The sequence below is a fragment of the Bos taurus genome, chromosome 11 (assembly GCF_002263795.3).
Source record: "Bos taurus isolate L1 Dominette 01449 registration number 42190680 breed Hereford chromosome 11, ARS-UCD2.0, whole genome shotgun sequence".
Classification (NCBI taxonomy): domain Eukaryota; kingdom Metazoa; phylum Chordata; class Mammalia; order Artiodactyla; family Bovidae; genus Bos; species Bos taurus.
In genome coordinates, this window is record NC_037338.1 from 63,367,315 (window position 1) to 63,385,752 (window position 18,438).

The 18,438-nt window shown below is 45.2% G+C and overlaps 1 protein-coding gene across 1 annotated transcript in view; it reads left to right on the forward strand.

Annotated features, from left to right (window-relative positions):
- Window positions 1–12,367: 12,367 nt before the first annotated feature.
- SLC1A4 (solute carrier family 1 member 4) overlaps window positions 12,368–18,438 on the forward strand; it is a 29,939-nt gene continuing 23,868 nt past the window's right edge. Inside the window, exon 1 of the mRNA NM_001081577.1 lies at window positions 12,368–13,123. Coding sequence (NP_001075046.1) covers window positions 12,597–13,123 — 527 coding nt within the window. The 5' untranslated portion in view covers window positions 12,368–12,596. The remainder of the gene's footprint in view (window positions 13,124–18,438) is intronic.

Consider the following 18,438-nt stretch of genomic DNA (forward strand, 5'->3'; position numbering starts at 1 on the left):
ACAACAGCCTCCCAACAGGTCTCACGTCTTTCATTCAAGAACTTCCTTAGAGTCTTATTCTTAATGCAGCAGATCATATTAAACCATTCAAATTCCATCCCAAATCCTGCAGCAGCCCCCCATTTTACTCCTGACAAAAGCCGAAGTCTTTTTATTTTTTTAACTTTTATTTACTTATTTGGCTACATCTGGTCTTAGTTGCAGCATGTGGGATCTTTCTAGCTGTGGCATGCAAACTCTTGGTTGTGGCATATGGGATCTAGGTCCCTGACCAGGGGTTGAATCTGGGCCCCTGTATTGGGAGCATGGAGTCTTAGCCACTGAACCATTAAGGAAGTCTCTTCTTATTCCTTTTCAGTTCAGTTCAGTTCAGTCGCTCAGTCGTGTCACAGAATATTTTTTCCTTTTCAGTGCTCAGGTTCTCACAATCTGGCCAGTGCGAGTCCCAGAGATCCTTGCAAGCGTTTTTGCTTTTTCAAATCAGTAAGATTTTCTAACATTTCTGCTTTCTCTGCTCTGAACATAGAATAATAGTCACTCTCCATGGAGCCCTGGTTCCTTTTAGTAGAAAGTTAGAGGCCAAAACCTGGCTGCTTTAGGGATGGATACCAGATTGTTCCCTAGGAACACAGATGGAGATAGCATCACTACTAGACACTACTGACAGGTAGATGTGTGTCTTTAAAAGATTTCATTAGTCAAGATCCAGGCAAGAAAACAGAAATCACACCAGCATTAGGAATTTCCAATAAGAAAGATATAAAATAGACAATTAATAACAAAAGTGTTAGTTGGGGGAAAAGCAAACAAGGAATGCTGAGGTAAACCAGAGATTAATAGCTGAGGACACAGCTGCCACTGGTCTGAGGAGCAGAAGGGAAGAGGAGGTATTACTAGAAACCAGAATCCCAGAGGAGGCAGCACAGGCCTGACACCCAGACCTGTCCTCACCCATGTGCGCTGAGTCCTGGATGAAAGCTCAGGAGGGTGGGACTCTGGATAATGAGGAAGTCTGTGGCTCCACTGATGGGGCACATCCAAGGGGCTGCTGGAGGCTAGCATTGGGGCTGCAGAAAGAAGTTAGAAGCTGAGCTAGAGCTGTGCAGGGCTCCCGACAGGAGAGAGGAACAAGAAAACAGCCTTCTCTTTCCTACTTCCACCCTCCCAGTTCCCACCAGTGCCTCCAGACCCATAGGAAGCCAGCTGGCAAGGAAAAGTAGGAAGTATGGCTCAGCCCCAAGATCACAGAAAGAGGGGCCTGGAGGGGGTGATAATAGAGGATAACCAGCACAGAGTTCATGAGGTCACCCAGACCTTCCAGTGAAACTCCGACTTCTTTTTCTTAATTGAATTATAGTTGATCTACAATGTTGTGTTAGTTTCTGGCATATAGCAAAGCAACTCAGATATATTCTTCTTCGTGTTCTTTTCCATTATGTCTTATCAAAGATACTGAATATAGTTCCCTGGGCTACACAGTAGGAACTTATTATTTATTGACTTTATAAGTGGTAGTCTGTATCTGTTAATTTCAAGCTCCTAATTTATCTGTCCCCTTCACTCCTTTCCCCTTTGGTAACCATAAGTTTGTTTTCTGTGTCTGTATAAACTCCAACTTATTTAAGTCCTCTTTAAAAAAAAAAAACCTTGTTTTGGTATAAACAAATTACCAAGTTACTAGTTTCTCCAAATGTCATATCATTTCTTATCAATTTTATATATTAAATAAGTATGTACCCACATTCATACAAACCTATGTACTTAAATATCAATATAACATTAATGGACACTATTACTTACTAGTATCCATATATATTTTACTCAGAGTCTGACCTAGGCTGGAATTACATTCCCTCTACTCTCTCTCTCTTTTATTGTGGTAAAATATACATAATATAACATTTACCATCGTAACCATTTTTAAGTGTACCCTTCAACAGTGTTAGGTATATTCATTCACATTGTTGTACAACCAACCTCCAGAAATCTTTTCATCTTGCAAAACCGAAACTCTATACTCACCAAACAATAATTCACAATCCTCCCCTGGCCCCAGCCCCTGGCAGCCACCCTCCTACTTTCTGTCTCTCCAAATTTGCCTACTCTAGCTACTTCATGTAAGTGGTAGCATACAATATTTGTCCTTTCGTGACTGGCTTATTTCACTTAGCATAATGTCTACAGTGTTCATCCATGTTGTAGCACAGATCAGAATGTCCTTCCTTTCTAAGGCTTTTAAATATTCTGTTACATATATATGTATACATACACACACACCACATTTTGTTTATCCATTCCTTTGTCAGTGGACATGGGTCACTTCCTCTTTGGCTATTGTGTGCAATCCTGCTGAGAACACAGTTGTATGTTTCCCTTCTCTCTCATAATCCTTCTGTACCCTTTCATTCTATAAGAGTGATTCTTAACCATGTCTGACCTAGCACTTTCTCTCATTCTAAAATGAAGTCCATAAGCAATTTAGCTTGTCTACTGTACAGTTTCAGGAAAATCAGTACAATAAAATATTCCATTGAGCAAATACCTGAGAACAATCATACAGGGCACATAACAAAATCATCAAATGTTTTTGCATGTTGCTCACGGTGACCACAGACACAAATGTACAATGTGTCAGGAGCGTTGTATTGGTGATTTGAATAGCACAAATAGTGTTGCTTGGTGGCATGACTTCCTCATGTGAGTAACCAACACAGTAAAGTTTGAAGCAAAGCAGTCAGTTTTCAACATCATGGCAATTGTAACCTTGGAAATACAGTGCATATTTATTTATGCTTGGCAAAATATACTTAAAAAAATTTTTTTTTTATTTGGCTGCTCTTGGTCTTAGTTGTGGGATCTTCCATCTTTGCTGCAGCATGCAGCATCTTTAGCTGTGGCATATGAATTCTTGGTTGCAGCATGTGGGATCTAGTTCCCTGACCAGGGATTGAATCCGTGCCCCCTGCATCAGGAGTGTGGAGTCTTAGCCACCGAACCAATACTTGATGTTTTGGGAAGTATTGGGAAGTCCCCCTATACTTGATGTTTCTGTGTAAAACAGAATTAGATTCTTGGCTCAGATCATTTTAAACAGATTATTTCCCCATAGGTCATTGAAAATTAGTGAACACGTGGAATGCTTTGTCATGCAGGATGGTCCAGGGGTTTGCAAGACATCTAGCTTCTTTGGCCCATGCCCACTAAATGCCAGTAGTACCTCCTCAGTCATGACACCAGTCAAGCAATGCCCCTTGGACATTTCCAAAATGCCCTCTAGGTTGCAGTACCTCCCACATTAAGAACTGCTATTCTGTAAGTCAGTAGTCTCCCTGCCTCTGTCGCTTAAGTCCTAACCAATAAAGCTGTGTAACCATGGCAAGCATGAGGAAAAAAACCCTGCAGACTTATTAATCTATTTGGCTAACTAGTGTGCTCTGAAACCCACTGCCAAGTGTATGCCAAGGCCATGCATCCCACAGGTGCTCCAGCCAATGGCTGAGTACAGTGGGATACGAAGGCCAACTTGTTCCTAGAAGGCTTGAGATGCCTCTGACTGCTGACTTCGCCTTGAGGTTCCCCAGTAGCTTTGCTGACTTTTCTTGGCTGTACGACAGGCTAGGATGTTTGCATCCAACCTGCTCCCCTCTTTCCTTCACTTGGGGTCAGACTTTCATCACCCTCTGACAGCTCTGCTAATTCTGCTCCTTCTCTATTTTCTCTCCTAAATGTCTCCCTAGTAAAATCTTTGTACATTTTGTCCTATCTTGGCATGTGCTTCTTAGAGGACTTGGAGTCACACAGTAACAGAAAACCATAAGCCTCCATGACACACAACACTAGGTGTTTATGGCTCCTGTTTCTGGGGGCTGCTGACTAGAAAGCTCACTGACCTTGGCTGGGTTTGTTCCTGTATCGGGGTTGACTGGCCAGTGATCCTAGTAATCTAGGATCACTTTCTCTATGATGACTGGGGACTCAGCTAGACTCCACATATCTCTCATCCTCCAGTAGGCTAGGCCCAGTGTGTTCTGATGGCAATGGCACAAGCATAAGGGAAAAGCCAAACGTATAAACCTATTTCGAATTTGTGCTTACCTAGGATCAGCGGGAGAAGGTAATGGCACCCCACTCCAGTACTCTTGCCTGGAAAATCCCATGGACAGAGGAGCCTGGTGGGCTGCAGACCATGGGGTCGAGAAGAGTTGGAAACGACTGAAGTGACTTAGCAGCAGCAGGATCAGCTATGGGCTTCCCAGGTGTCTCAGTGGTAAAGAATCCATTGCCAAATGCAGGAGACTTGGGTTTGACCCCTGGGTCAGGAAGAGCCCCTGAAGCAGGAAATAGCAACCCATTCCAGTATTCTTGCCCGGAAAATCCCATGGACAGAGGAACCTGGTGGCCTACAGTCCATAGGGTCACAAAGAGTTGGACATGACTTAGCAACTTAACAAAAAACAAAAGCATGGATTAAAGATCTCAATGTAAGACCAGAAACTATAAAACTCCTAGAGGAGAACATAGGCAAAACACTCTCCGACATACATCACAGCAGGATCCTCTATGACCCACCTCCCAGAATATTGGAAATAAAAGCAAAAATAAACAAATGGGACCTAATTAAACTTAAAAGCTTCTGCACAACAAAGGAAACTATTAGCAAGGTGAAAAGGCAGCCTTCAGAATGGGAGAAAATAATAGCAAATGAAGCAACTGACAAACAACTAATCTCAAAAATATACAAGCAACTCCTGCAGCTCAACTCCAGAAAAATAAATGACCCAATCAAAAAATGGGCCAAAGAACTAAATAGACATTTCTCCAAAGAAGACATACAGATGGCTAACAAACACATGAAAAGATGCTCAACATCACTCATTATCAGAGAAATGCAAATCAAAACCAGTATGAGGTACCATTTCACGCCAGTCAGAATGGCTGCAATCCATAAGTCTACAAGCAATAAATGCTGGAGAGGGTGTGGAGAGAAGGGAACTCTCTTGCACTGTTGGTGGGAATGCAAACTAGTACAGCCACTACGGAGAACAGTGTGGAGATTCCTTAAAAAACTGGAAATAGAACTGCCTTATGATCCAGCAATCCCACTGCTGGGCATACACGCTGAGGAAACCAGAAGGGAAAGAGACACGTGTACCCCAATGTTCATCGCAGCACTGTTTATAATAGCCAGGACATGGAAGCAACCTAGATGTCCATCAGCAGATGAATGGATAAGAAAGCAGTGGTACATATACACAATGGAGTATTACTCAGCCATTAAAAAGAATACATTTGAATCAGTTCTAATGAGATGGATGAAACTGGAACCTATTATACAGAGTGAAGTAAGCCAGAAAGAAAAACACCAATACAGTATACTAACACATATATATGGAATTTAGAAAGATGGAAACAATAACCCTGTGTATGAGACAGCAAGAGAGACACCGATGTATAGATCAGTCTTATGGACTCTGTGGGAGAGGGACAGGTTGGGGAGATTTGGGAAAATAGCATTGAAACATGTATAATATCATGTATGAAACGAGTCGCCAGTCCAGGTTCGATGCACGGTACTGGATGCTTGGGGCTGGTGCACTGGGACGACCCAGAGGGAGGGGAGGGGAGGGAGGAGGGTGGAGGGTTCAGGATGGGGAACGCGGGTATACCTGTGGCAGATTCATTTCGATATTCGGCAAAACTAATACAATATTGTAAAGTTTAAAAATAAAATTAAATTAAAAAAAAAAAAAAAAGCAAAGGATAAGCTAAGGAAAATCATATAGTTGACCCCAGATGGAATCAGAGGACCCTGAAAAGCAACATGACAAAGGGTCGGGAGTCAAGGAGAGGCAAAGAATGGGACTATTTTTAATAATCTACCACAATGTCCATGCATTTTCGTTATTAGTGAACTACCACTTAAGTTTTTAAAAAATTATAACCTCATCATTGTAGAACCACTTATTGATAGAGAGGAAGTCTGAGTATTTACCAAAAGACTCTGATTATCCACACAAGGTTATTTAAACTAGAAAATATTTCCTGTACATTCATGGTCAAGTTGAAATCATTTTCTCCTCCCTGCAATGACCCAGGGCTGTGACTGCCCGTGACAAAGATTAGATCAGATATAGATAGCAAATAACTGACATTTTTTTGTAATTCAGAGTGATTTATTAAATTTTCAAACCTCTTCCACACAAAAGTAGAGATGTTTAGACAGTATTATTTTAAAAATAAATTTGAATAATTCAAAATTATATCTATGGTAATATCACTTACTTGCATTTTTTCTTAAGTAGGAAAACCTGTTGTGTTACAGGTCAGTAGCCAGGAATTACCTCTAAGCCTAGGTGCACCTGTGGCTGTGGGCATTGTGTATAAGCATCATCTTTCATGTGTGTTGTAGCAGAGAAAGAGTGGAGAACCAGAGTGACTTCTCTGCTCTGAGCTCCTGTAACCCATACCTTCCTACTAAGGTTCTCAATCTGTGTACAAGAAAATCAAGAATGGAGCCTTCCCTTTCCATTGTTTATTCTCTCTTATAAAAAAAACAAATTAATGTTTTGTAATTTTGAAAAAATTACCTCCTATACTACAGTGCTCTCTTTATATTTACACGTTTCCCCTTTACCGAGCCATTCAAACGTGGTGTGCAGGCACCATGACACTTCACCCCTAAATAATTCTCCATCTTTTCCCAAGAATGAGGTCCTTGTCCTGTTACTGAGGACGCCGTTGTCGCACCTGGGAAACTCAACATTAAGTCCAACATTCCATTCACATGAATTTTGCCTAATTGTATCAAAATTATGCTTTAGTTTTCTTTTAATCCAGATCCCACTGCATTTAGTTGTTTTTATTTATTTATTTATTTTTTGCATTTAGTTGTTATATCTCATTAATCTGTTAACAGGAAGAATAATAAATAGATGTCTGGGTCATACCCTAAGGCTACAGACACTAAATTTCCAGGGTTAGATCCCAGGAATCTTTTAGAAAAAACTCTTTCTGAAGAAAAAAAAAAGAAAATTCTTTCTGGATGACTCTGATGGAAGTCAAGCTTGGGAATCACTGAGTTCTATTTGGAAGGTTAATTATCTTTTCAGCTGTCCGTGGCTGTTTTCCCAAACAGACTTCAGTGAAATCTTGTTCCAGGAGTAATAAACTGTTGGGAGAACTATACCTCATTATTATTGATATCCATCTCTTCTCTTTCCTAACCATTGCCCCTCTCCTCAAATCCCACCTGTTTCTCACCTCTTAACATTATACTCACAACTTGAGTGGCAGGTTTGAAAGCCTAGCCCTAGACTTTACCTTAGACTTCTCTTTAATTCCAAATTCTGTTAATTCATTGCCCTTATAAGTACTTTTTAATCAAATAATCTAGCATGGGAACAGAGGGGTGTGGAAGGGGAGGATTGGCTTGTTGCAAGGCAGATTCCTAGGTCTTCCCCTGGACACAGGAGTATGCATTTTAATCAGCTCCCTAGATAGTCCATACTCTCTTTTTTGCGCTTCACTGTATGGGCTGTTTAGAGTGATTTACTCTTGGTAAGCAACTTTGTAAACCTCTGCTTGTGTCGCTGAATTAAACCTCCATTCTCAGAACTCTTGTCCACAAAACACAGACACCAAATGAATTTACCTTCCCATCTTTTAACTCATCTCTTTCAATGCTCCTATTTCACCAGTTCTCTCAGAAGAAAATGTCCATTCACAGAGTCTTAGCTTTTCTCTAAAACCATAGAAACAGGCATCTTATTTCTGCTCTCCCTGCTTTTTACTCCCACTCTGACCAAATTCCCTTTTAGTGTTGACTCAAATTGTTTATCTGCGTCTGTGCCTGACCTTTTGGTTCTAGGGACATATTTATGGCCCCCTTCCCCTCACCCCCCTTTTTTTTCCTTTTTGGTGAGTAGAGATGATGTAGAAGGGAGCCCAGAGGAATGATTACAGGTTGAGAAGTGACCCACACTTTGATTCCAGTATGCCACTTTGAACTAAGTTGTTCATCACGGGAGAAAAAGAACTTATTTATTATTTTGTTTTTTCAACTTGCTTGCTCTGTTTGCAAGGTAATCTGATCTATTCGAAAAGCAAATATTCTATTTTTGAAAATCACATTAGATTTTCCGCAAAGCTGTATTTTGCTACCATAGAAAGAACTGCACAGAAATTTAACCTTTTCAATATGGTTGTTAAAATACCTGGTGTCCCTTAGTAAATGAAAAGGAGCCCTCTAGAACCCAAAGTTGCCTGTGATGAAGGATACAACTTTCCTTTATCATTCCATTCAGTAGAAAATAATTCCTGCCGGATGATGTGATTCTAGTGATGCCACTAGCAATTTTAGTGAAACAATGTGGAAAATACGATGCTGTTATCAGATACAACATTAATATTTCTATTTATCAATTTCTATCAATTTATAATAAGTGTTAATTTATTTTAAAAAATATTTATTATTAGTTATTCTTATTTGGCTGTGTCAGGTCTTAGCTGACCAATCTTTATCGTGCAATATGGGGTCTTTAGTTGCGGCATGTGAACTCTTAGTTGCAGCATATGGAATCTAGTTCCCTGACCAGGGATTGAACCCAGGCCCTCTGCATTGGGAGTGTGGAGTCTTAGTCACTGGACCACCAGGGAAATCCCTCTATTGATTTATTGATACTAAATCCCTACAAGGAGGAGGAATGAAAAATTATGAAGAGGGACTTCCCCGTTGGTCCAGTGGCTAAGACTTCACACTCCCAATGCAGGGAAACCAAGTTCGAGCCCTGGTTGGGGAACTAGATCCCATATGCCATAACTAAGGATTCAGCATGCTACAACTAAGACCCAGCACAGCCAAATGAGTAAATAAAGTAAAATTTAAAATAAAATTTAAAAAATTATGAAGAGACAAAATAAATGTAATAGGTGAACAAATGGAGGGGATTTTAAAAAGAAGTAAGGAGAGAAAAAGAAGGCAGGAAGTGAAACCCTTTATCAGCTGTTGGGGGACATGAGTGGACACCTGTTCCTCGGGTTACTTCATTTGTAGGCAGTACTACTGCTAGGCAACCAGTCTTTGTAGGAAGTCCCAACAGACCAGTTCCTCTTTAAAGGGAGCTTTTGCTAGTTAAATGACAGATGCATGTGGCACAGCATAAGGCACCCACAAACACTGCTCTCTCACTCAGCACCACAGTTATACTCAAAGAAAGTGCTAACAGTGCAGGGAGCTACCCGTTCGCACTGGAGGGTTAACTATTAACACAGCTGTGCAGTGCATGGGGATAGCCCCCAAAGCTATGGGCAGCAGGCAGACTTAGAGCACCAAGCATTAGGAAAGGCTTTGGGAGAGAAATGGTATCTGAACTGGGACTGGGTACAGAAGCCAGAAAATGTGGAAGCATCACAGTTTGATTTTGTTGCATGTACAGAGAGCACAGCAGTAAAGAATCTGCTTGCCAATGTAGGAGATGTGGGTTCACTCCCTGGGTTGGGAATATCCACTGGAGAAGGAAATGGCTAACCATTCCAGTGTTCTTGCCTGGGAAATTGTATGCACAGAAGAACCTGGCAGGCTACAGTTCATGGGGTTGCAAAGAGTCGGACATGACTGAGCAACTGAGCACCTGTAGAGGGCACAAGGCTGGAGAGTGAGCTGAGGCCTGATCATGGTAAGTTTTGAATGCAGGGTGGAAAGCATCTTCTTATTTCAGTGGGAGCTCTGAGAGCTTTTGAACAAGAAGTGATCTGAAGGAGTTGCCCTCCCAAATCATTCTTGCCTACTTCTTTGGTAACAGAAACCCCAGTTTGTAACTGGATTTATGCCTGTGCAAATTACGATTGCTTTCCTAACTTCTCTTGAAACTAGGTGTGGTCATGTAACTAGATTCTGGTGAATTAAATAGAAATGAAATAGTGTGTACAACTTTCAGGAAGTATTCTCAGAGGGAGAAGGCTTTGTTCCTTCTTATTTTTTCCTTCTGGATGGAAGCCCAGCCAGATTCTAATATGCATATTATTTATTAGGAAGATTGGCCTGGGGCAAGATAAAACACCTGATGGCTGGAACAGAGTAGCATTGGAGGTGGGAAGACAATTAGGAGAACACCTCAATGGTGAAGATAAGAAGTGTGGAAATAAGAACTGAGCCAGAATGGCAGCTTTGGGAACAGATGGGAAGGGTGGATGGGCTAAATATTGCGAAAGGAGAGTCTGTGGGACTTGGCAATAGGTCAGGTGAGAGGAGACACCAGGAAGAATCAAAGGTCATTCTGAGGTTTCAAGCAGAGGTGACTGGGAAGTCAAAGATATTGGTAACAGAAATAGGGGGATCAGCAGGATAAGGTGGAGAAGGCGATGGCACCCCACACCAGTACTCTTGCCTGGAAAATCCCATGGACGGAGGAGCCTGCTAGGCTACAGTCCATGGGGCCGCCAAGAGTCGGACACGACTGAGCAACTTCACTTTCACTTTTCACTTTCATGCTTTGGAGAAGGAAATGGCAACCCACTCCAGTGTTCTTGCCTGGAGAAATCCCAGGGACCGGGGAACCTGGTGGGCTTCCGTCTATGGGGTCGCACAGAGTCGGACACGACTGACGCGACTTAGCAGCGGCAGCAGCAGCAGCAGCAGCAGCAGGATAAGGAGGCATCCTTGAGGAAGGCAACTAGGAATTCAGTCCTGAGCATATTGAGCTGAGATGCCTGCAAGATATCCAGGGGGAGATGTAAAGCAGGCCATTGGAAATTCATTTCTGCAGCTTGATTTGAGAGCCCTTTGCATAAAAGTGGTAGTCAAAATGAAGGGAGGGGCTGGTTGGCAAAATAGAGAGTGTGTCTATAGCGATTCCTTTCTTCAGTGCACACAGAAATAAACTTTGCTCTGCAAAACCAGATAAAAATATGTAAGCTCTTCACTTGATTTATACCCCCTCCCTCAAAAGACCCTACAAGCTGGCTGGCTTCAGGCAATGAAATCCTCGCTGTCTCAAAATGTGGACAGCTCCTTAAAGTTCTTTACTAAGGCATTATGATTTGCACAGATAGTGATGCTCATATGTTCAAAGATGACTCCTTTTCACCAAGAGATCTATAGTAAATGGTCTTCCTCCTTAATTCAGGTTAGCCACACATAAGAAGGCTTCCCTTCCACAGATGTCTTAAAAGAACAATTCCTTTCAAAAGCAGAATGAAAGAATATGAAAATCTAATTAATATATGTGACAGTAAGACGCCTCTGCATAGACTTCTCTTATATCTGCCACGACTAGAGCAGTTGTTAAATAAAACTTGAAATAAAAAGGAAATGAATCTAATGTGAACCTTAGGGAAACATCTCAGCAAGCTGGCTGAATCTTTGCACTACTTTCATGGGATGGCTGGGGACCAGGGGATGGAAAAGGTTAAAAGCCAGTGGGTTGTTTCAGCTGAAGGTACACGGTAGAAACAAACGCAACTGGAAGTGGTGGTGAGAGCTGTTTCTTCTCCAAGTTTCGGTCCTCAGCTCACACAACGGAAGACAGCTGCCTGGCGACCCAGGGCCTATGCCGGTGGCCTCAGGCCAAGCGCCTAGGAGCACGCGAGGGAGCGAAGTGGTGGGGTGTAGGGGCTAAATTAAGGACCCCGTTTCACTTAAGAGTAAAGCTTTGTCAGACCTCTTATTGGGAGGGTGATAAGGCTTTTGCATTTGCCTATCCACCCATCCATCCTTTGTCTCAACGTCAAGGCCTGCGCCGGGTCAAGGCTTTATCGCACGCAACCACACAGGACTAGAGGGGGGACTTGACGCAGGAGTAAGATGTGGAGGGAGGACCTCTGGATCCCCCCCACCGCGCGAGGCCCCTTCGCAGGAGGGGCGGGCGGCACTGGAGCGACAGTACCACGGTGCCGGCAGCCCCTCCCCCAATCCCCAGGACAAGGAACGCGTCGGCGTTCCACGTTCTCCCCAACCCTCTGGCCGCGAGGGCCCAGACCCCGGCCGGCCCGAGAGGCCCCGGCAGGTGCCAACGAGCCCGGGCCGTCTCTCAGGCCGCGGCCCGCTCCGCGGTCGCCGGGAGCCCGCCTCGGTTAGCCGGGCCTCGGAGGCTGTGGGCGCCGGGACTCGCCGGCTCACTCCGTGCCCCAGCCGCTTCAGGCGGCGGCCCCGGAGCGGCCGCCCCTCCCCCCGCACCGGTGGCCTGGAGCCCGGCGCGAGGCGCGCGGCGGCCCTTCTCGGATGCTGATTGGCCGGAGCTGCAGGGGGCGGGGCGGTGGGTGTGAAGGGGGCGGGCCTAAGCCGCTCGGGACTCGGGTTTTTCTCCGCTTCTGCGAGCTCCCTCATTGCATCATCTTCAGCCAGTGGCCGCAGTGAGAGGCTGGGCTCGGGGCGATCCACTCGGGCTGGGGCTCTAGTTCGGTCTCCCGCGTCTGTCCTGGTCCTTCCCGCACCTGCTCCAGCGCCAAGGCTGTGGACCCCAGCAGGCCGACTCCGAGAACCCGCTAGGCACAGCTAGCGGACCTCGCCTGCTCCACGGGATCCATTCATTGAGAGCCGAGTCTTTTCCCGGAGCCCGAGTCCCCCGCCTCCTCCAGCTCGAAGCCACGGACAAAGCGCCATGGAGAAAAGCAGCGAGACCAACGGCTACCTAGACAGCGCCCAGGAGGGGCCTGCAGCGGGGCCTGGCGAGCCCGGAACCACTGCTAGACGCGCGGGGCGCTGCGCCGGCTTCCTGCGGCGCCACGGGCTTGTGCTGCTCACGGTGTCCGGGGTGGTGGCGGGTGCCGGCCTGGGCGCGGCGTTGCGTGGACTCCAGCTGAATCGCACACAGGTCACTTACCTGGCCTTTCCGGGCGAGATGCTGCTCCGTATGCTGCGTATGATCATCCTGCCGCTGGTGGTCTGCAGCCTGGTGTCGGGCGCCGCCTCCCTCGACGCCAGCTCTCTCGGGCGCTTGGGCGGCATCGCCATCGCCTACTTCGGCCTCACCACGCTAGGAGCCTCAGCTCTCGCGGTTGCTTTGGCTTTCATCATCAAACCTGGATCTGGCTCGCAGACCCTTCAGTCCAGCGACCTGGGTCTGGAGGATTCGGGGCCCCCACCGGTCCCCAAAGAGACAGTGGACTCCTTCCTTGACCTGACCAGGTAATGTCCCCGCGACCTCCACCCCACCTTCCTGAGCCTCAGTGGGAGACGCCAGCTCATTAATGCACTCTAGTTCATATGCCCCCGTATTCATTCTTAATTGGCTGCTGGTGGCCTTTAACAGTTTTAAATGTCAAAATAACGTCTACAGACTTTGAGTGTTGACCACACCTGTGCAAATGTCAGCCGTGTCGCACCGGACATTTTCAAGGACCAGGGCTCCATCTTTCAGCAAGACCAGTCCTACCGTTAGGTGGGAGTGTGCTAGAGAGAGGCAGAGGTCTCACTTGTACTTCGCTCATACTCTTTGGCTGCCCTCTCTAGGGAAAAACATTCCAACCACGCCCCTATGTTCTCACCTAATTTTCTCCCCAGGTAGTGCAAAGAAGCTTCCGAGAGCACTGGTTAAATTTTGCCTGTTGGGCCATTCTCCCCTGTAATCTATGGCATCTGTTTCAGCCCTTTGGCTGGGAAGAAGCTGGCAGTTTTTTGAAGGGTTGTCAGTGGACCCAAGAATAACAAGGCTGGAGTGAGTTGTTCAGGGCTCATTGCCCAGAAACATGTCTCTCTGGGGGAGCTTGGGATAGGTTGCTCGCCACCTGCATAGTCAGGACCACTGTAGAGTATTGTGAGTTTCAAGGGGCTTTATTTGTGGGAAGATGTGAATTCTAGAGAGGGAGGAGGAAGAAGCATCTTCAGTTAACTTTGCTGCTTCGGGGGACTCTAAAGTTGCATTTCATCCTTAGAAATGTAGTTTTTGTGGATTCGCCAAAGCCTCAGCTTCTTTTGGTTTCTCCATTAGCCCAGAGTTCACAGATGGGAAAACTTCAACCTAGAGGCATTTACTGATGTGGCCAGGTTCAGTTGAGTGGGGAGAGCTTGGCTGGCTCCCTCTCTGGGTTTTCAATAATTCTGGAATCAGAGTCTTGGACATATGTTTTGTCTTGAGTCACTGAAGCAACGCTCCTCATTGCTGAGGCTGTGAAAAAGAGCAAACACTGGGCAAAGTGACTTGACTTCCTGCTGTTTCCATTTCTCCTTCTGGAAAATGTGATGACTGCCACTTAAGAGAGAGGAGGGAGGAGGGTTCAGGATGGGGAACACATGTATACCTGTGGCAGATTCATTTTGATATATGGCAAAACCAATAAAATATTGTAAAGTTAAAAAATAAAATAAAATATAAAAAAGTTATAACAACAAAAAAAGTCAAAGGCATTTACTTTAGAAAAACAAAACAAAACAAAACCCATAACCTCTCCGATAAGGGGGACCAAAAAGTTCTTACCAAAAAGATAGGTGGAGGTGGCCTATTACAACTTTGATGAGTTATAGCCTTTGTCTAGTGTCTGGTAGCTTATTATGTGGAGTCTTTAGAGATTGTTACGGTTTGAGGACTAACTTTTAGGTGGATACTGAAAAAGTCTTCTGAGGTTGAGAGTAGTGGTCGCTTACACTGACCGCCAAGCATCATGGCTTAGCGGTCAGTGTAAGTGCAGACTCTCAGTGGCTCAGGCTGAAAACACAGAAGGACCAGCTGAGCCTTCATCATGGCTTGTTGGAAGTAGGTAGTGTTTCATGTGCCTTTGACTTATTACCTTCAATGTATCAGTGAGGGAGCATGATTGTGGGCTTAAAGGAGTCTTTTTTGCAGGGATCAGTGGCTCAAGGAGTGTAGATGTTCTGGTGTGTTGGTGGTACCCCATAGGGAGACTGGTAGCACTCCTTTGTCTCCAAGAGAGAGGCAATGGCTAAGAAACAGGGTGTAGGGGGAGAAGTGAGGGGTTACCATATTACCACGAGCCCAAGAAGGGACTTATTTCCTGATTGTGGTTTTCTAGTTTTAGATCCGAGTCTCTTCAACTCCTGCTTCTGAAGTGAATGACCCGGCATCATGACTTAGTGGCCAGTATAAGTGTAGACTCTCAGTGACTTGGGCTGAAAACACAGCGAAGGACCAAGACAACCTTTGTCATGGCTTGTTGGAAGTAGGTAGTGTTTCATGATGCTTCTAGAGGCTGACCTTATTTAATCCAGGAGCTCACAGATAAAGGTAGGGTAAGTGGTAGACCCTATTTTACCACTCAGAAAACTGAGGCAGATTAAGTGATTTGCTCAAGGCCACAGAGTGGTTTATCAAAAGAGGGAGAGAAGAGCTATGGGTCTGGTTCCCCTCTGGTTCAGGGCTCTATTTCTCCCACTCTTTCCTTCCCCAAATCAGCACACCATAGTAATGAGGCTATGCTGCTGGTCTAGTCCCATCTCAGAACTGTTTGCCCTGATGCAGATGCTGACCAGAAACCAGGTAGGGTATGACACTAACTTCTTGTAAGCAGAGGAGTCGAGCCCCTTCAGTGAAGGAAAGCGAGTATGTGGGTTGAATCTGACGTTCTCTTTGAGCCCATGTGAGAAGAAACAGAATCCTGAGTCACGTGGAAGTGCTTCCTGAGTCTGGGGACCCTCTGGGTAAATGCTTTAAAATTGCTTCCCTTGGGATTTCCCTGGTCCCTGGTGGTCCATTGGTTAAGACTCCACCTTCCAATGGGGGTGTGAGTTTGATCCCTGGTCGGGGAACTAAGATCCCATATGCTGCATTGTGTGGCCAAAAAGTAAAAAATATATAAATAAATAAAATTACTTCCCTCAAAGAGACCTCACGGATGCTGATTTCATGTGACTCCAGGCATGTTCCCTGGCAAAGGCAGGGTGCAGTCCTTTCTGCCTTGTGGGCGAGTGATGAAATGAGACTGCAGGCAAACACCTCAATGATCCTGCAGGCCTGCCCCCTGGTAACTGCCTAGAACTTCCACACCTGGAAGGAGTGGAAAAAGCCTCAGGTGATTTAGTGCAGCTGTGTCCAAGGCTTTGCTCAAGTCCATGATCTTTCTGGATGGTGGAGATGCCCCAAACTCCCACTGGATCTCTCTGCCATGATTTCTAATTTATTTTTTCAAGATGGAACTTCAAGTCAGAAAGAAATGAAGTTAACAGATACTGATTGAGCCTTTTGGAAAATTCAGAATGCCATTGCCAAGTGTTGTGATTTCCCAACACAAGTATTAGAAATAGCACAGCAGACTGGGGCGTGGGGCTGAGGCTAGAGCAGGCCCTTAGAGAGCTGAGAAGTGACAGTAGCTGGCAGATGGGAAAGTTATGGTTTCCTTCTGAGCACCATGCTTAGGAACCTGGGAGAATGTCAGAACTCATTACTGGATGTGACCCAGAGTGACTTTTAAGCAGGTCTTCAGGGACCCAATCATTGTGGAGTTCTTGGTCTCTAACTGCTTACTGATTGTGGGTCCTAGGACATGTCCATAAATGTGCCTTGGCTTCCTCGTCTTTATAATGGCAATCATGAGAACACCTGCCTCTTGAGATTGTGATGAGGGTTGAATGAGTTATGTTTGTAAAGCTCTAAGAATAGGACTGACCCAGTAATGTTTGCTCTTGTTATAAATGGAGCAAGATTATGAGTGATGATGTTTTTCCGGTTCACATGAGTTAATGGGGATGATTCTCTTTTTATGTGTGTGCTAAGTGGCTCACTCATGTCTGACTCTGTGCAATCCCATGGACTGTAGCTCTCTAAGCTCCTCTGTCCATGAGATTTTCCAGGCAAAGATACTGAAGTAGGTTGCCATTTCCTCCTCCAGGGGATCTTCCCGACCCTGGGATCAAACCTGTGTTTCTTATGTCTCCTGCATTGGCAGGCACTTTCTTTACCACTAGCACCACCTGTGAATCCCGGCTCTCTTTTCATACTCTGAAATAAAGAGTGGGTGGGAAGAAAAGGATGTGTGGAGAGCTCAGGATGACTTGAAGTTAATAGAGCTTTTTGGGTCTATTGGGAACCACATGGAGCCTGGAGAAAAATCCTGGTGAACAGTGGCTATGTTTTGGACTAACAGAATCAACAATGTGGAACATTTGGGAAATGGAGAAAATCAAAACTAAACACAGAAGAGCCTTCCATTCTGAAATGGGGCAGAAATCCTCACATATCATCCCCAACATCTGTTTTCTTTTTCCCCTGCATGACATATGTCTGGTCTCCAAAGTTGACCTCAGGTTTCTTCACCTGTCAGTGGAAGGGATTGAGGTAACCTTCCTCTGAGTGCTAATATTTGTGGTTTTGAAATGGAAAACCAGACACTGATGTGCCAAGGAGGCAGGGGTCTAAGGCACCATCTGCACTGGCAGCCTGGAGAATGGCCCTGGGCCATTGTCTTGCAGAAGTGTACCCATGGCTGCTGTGTGCCTGGTAAAGACAACTGAGATTTTGCCTGTTGCCCAGTTTTCTAGGCTCTATTGCTTTTCTTGCGCTCATTTTCTCAACAGAGGACGGTGCTAGGAGCCTTTCCCCTGCAGGCTTCCTCCCCTGGAAGGAGGCTCTAGGTCCTAGTTTTTTTCCCAAGAACTGGGTGACTATGAGGCCTCTCAGCCTGCAAAGAACGCATTTCTTCAGTAGATGTGAAGAAAACTGTCAGCGACTGAGATCTGAGTCCCTAGATCACAGTCAAGGGAGTGAATAATGAATCTTTTATTTAAATGTTGACCATAGCAGGTTATCTGACCTATGTCTCTCCCTTCTGTAGGCTAGATGAAGACTCCTAGCAAATCAAACATGGATCCAAATTAATGGAGTTTTCTTAGCCTACCTAGTCACTGAAACTGGTAGCTTGTAATTTAAAACTAATTTCTTTAGCTTGACACCAGACCTAAAGAACATAAATCCAGGGAGACAGTGTGGATAGTGATGAAGTAGACACTGAGGTCAGCTACCCAAGTTTGAATACAGCTTTACCACCACAGGCTTTCCTAGTGGCTCAGATGGTAAAGAATCGCCTGCAATGTGGGAGACCCGAGTTCGATCCCTGGGTTGGGAAGATCCCCTGGAGAAGGGCATGGCAACCCACTCCAGTGTTCTTGCTGGAGAATCCCATGGACAGAGGAGCGGGCTACAGTCAGAGGGTCTCAAAGAGTCAGACATGACTGAGCAACTGATACTTTCACTACCACTTACTAGCTGTATGGACAGTCATTTAGCCTGTTTGTACCTCAGTTTCCTTATCTGTAAAATGGGGTTAATAATAGTGTAGCTACTACCCAGATTTGTTACAGGGATCGAAAGAGTTAGTATATGAGTGTCTCTCTAATATCCTAGCATGTCCCAACCTCTTGGGGACAGCTGCAGGCTACTTGATACAGAGAATGAGTGGTCCTCTTAGCCTTGTTTCCTCCAACACCCCCCACCCTAGGGGCCCGGCATTAGCCTTTCCAGCAGGAATCTAAAACTGAATGTGGGCCTCAAAAAG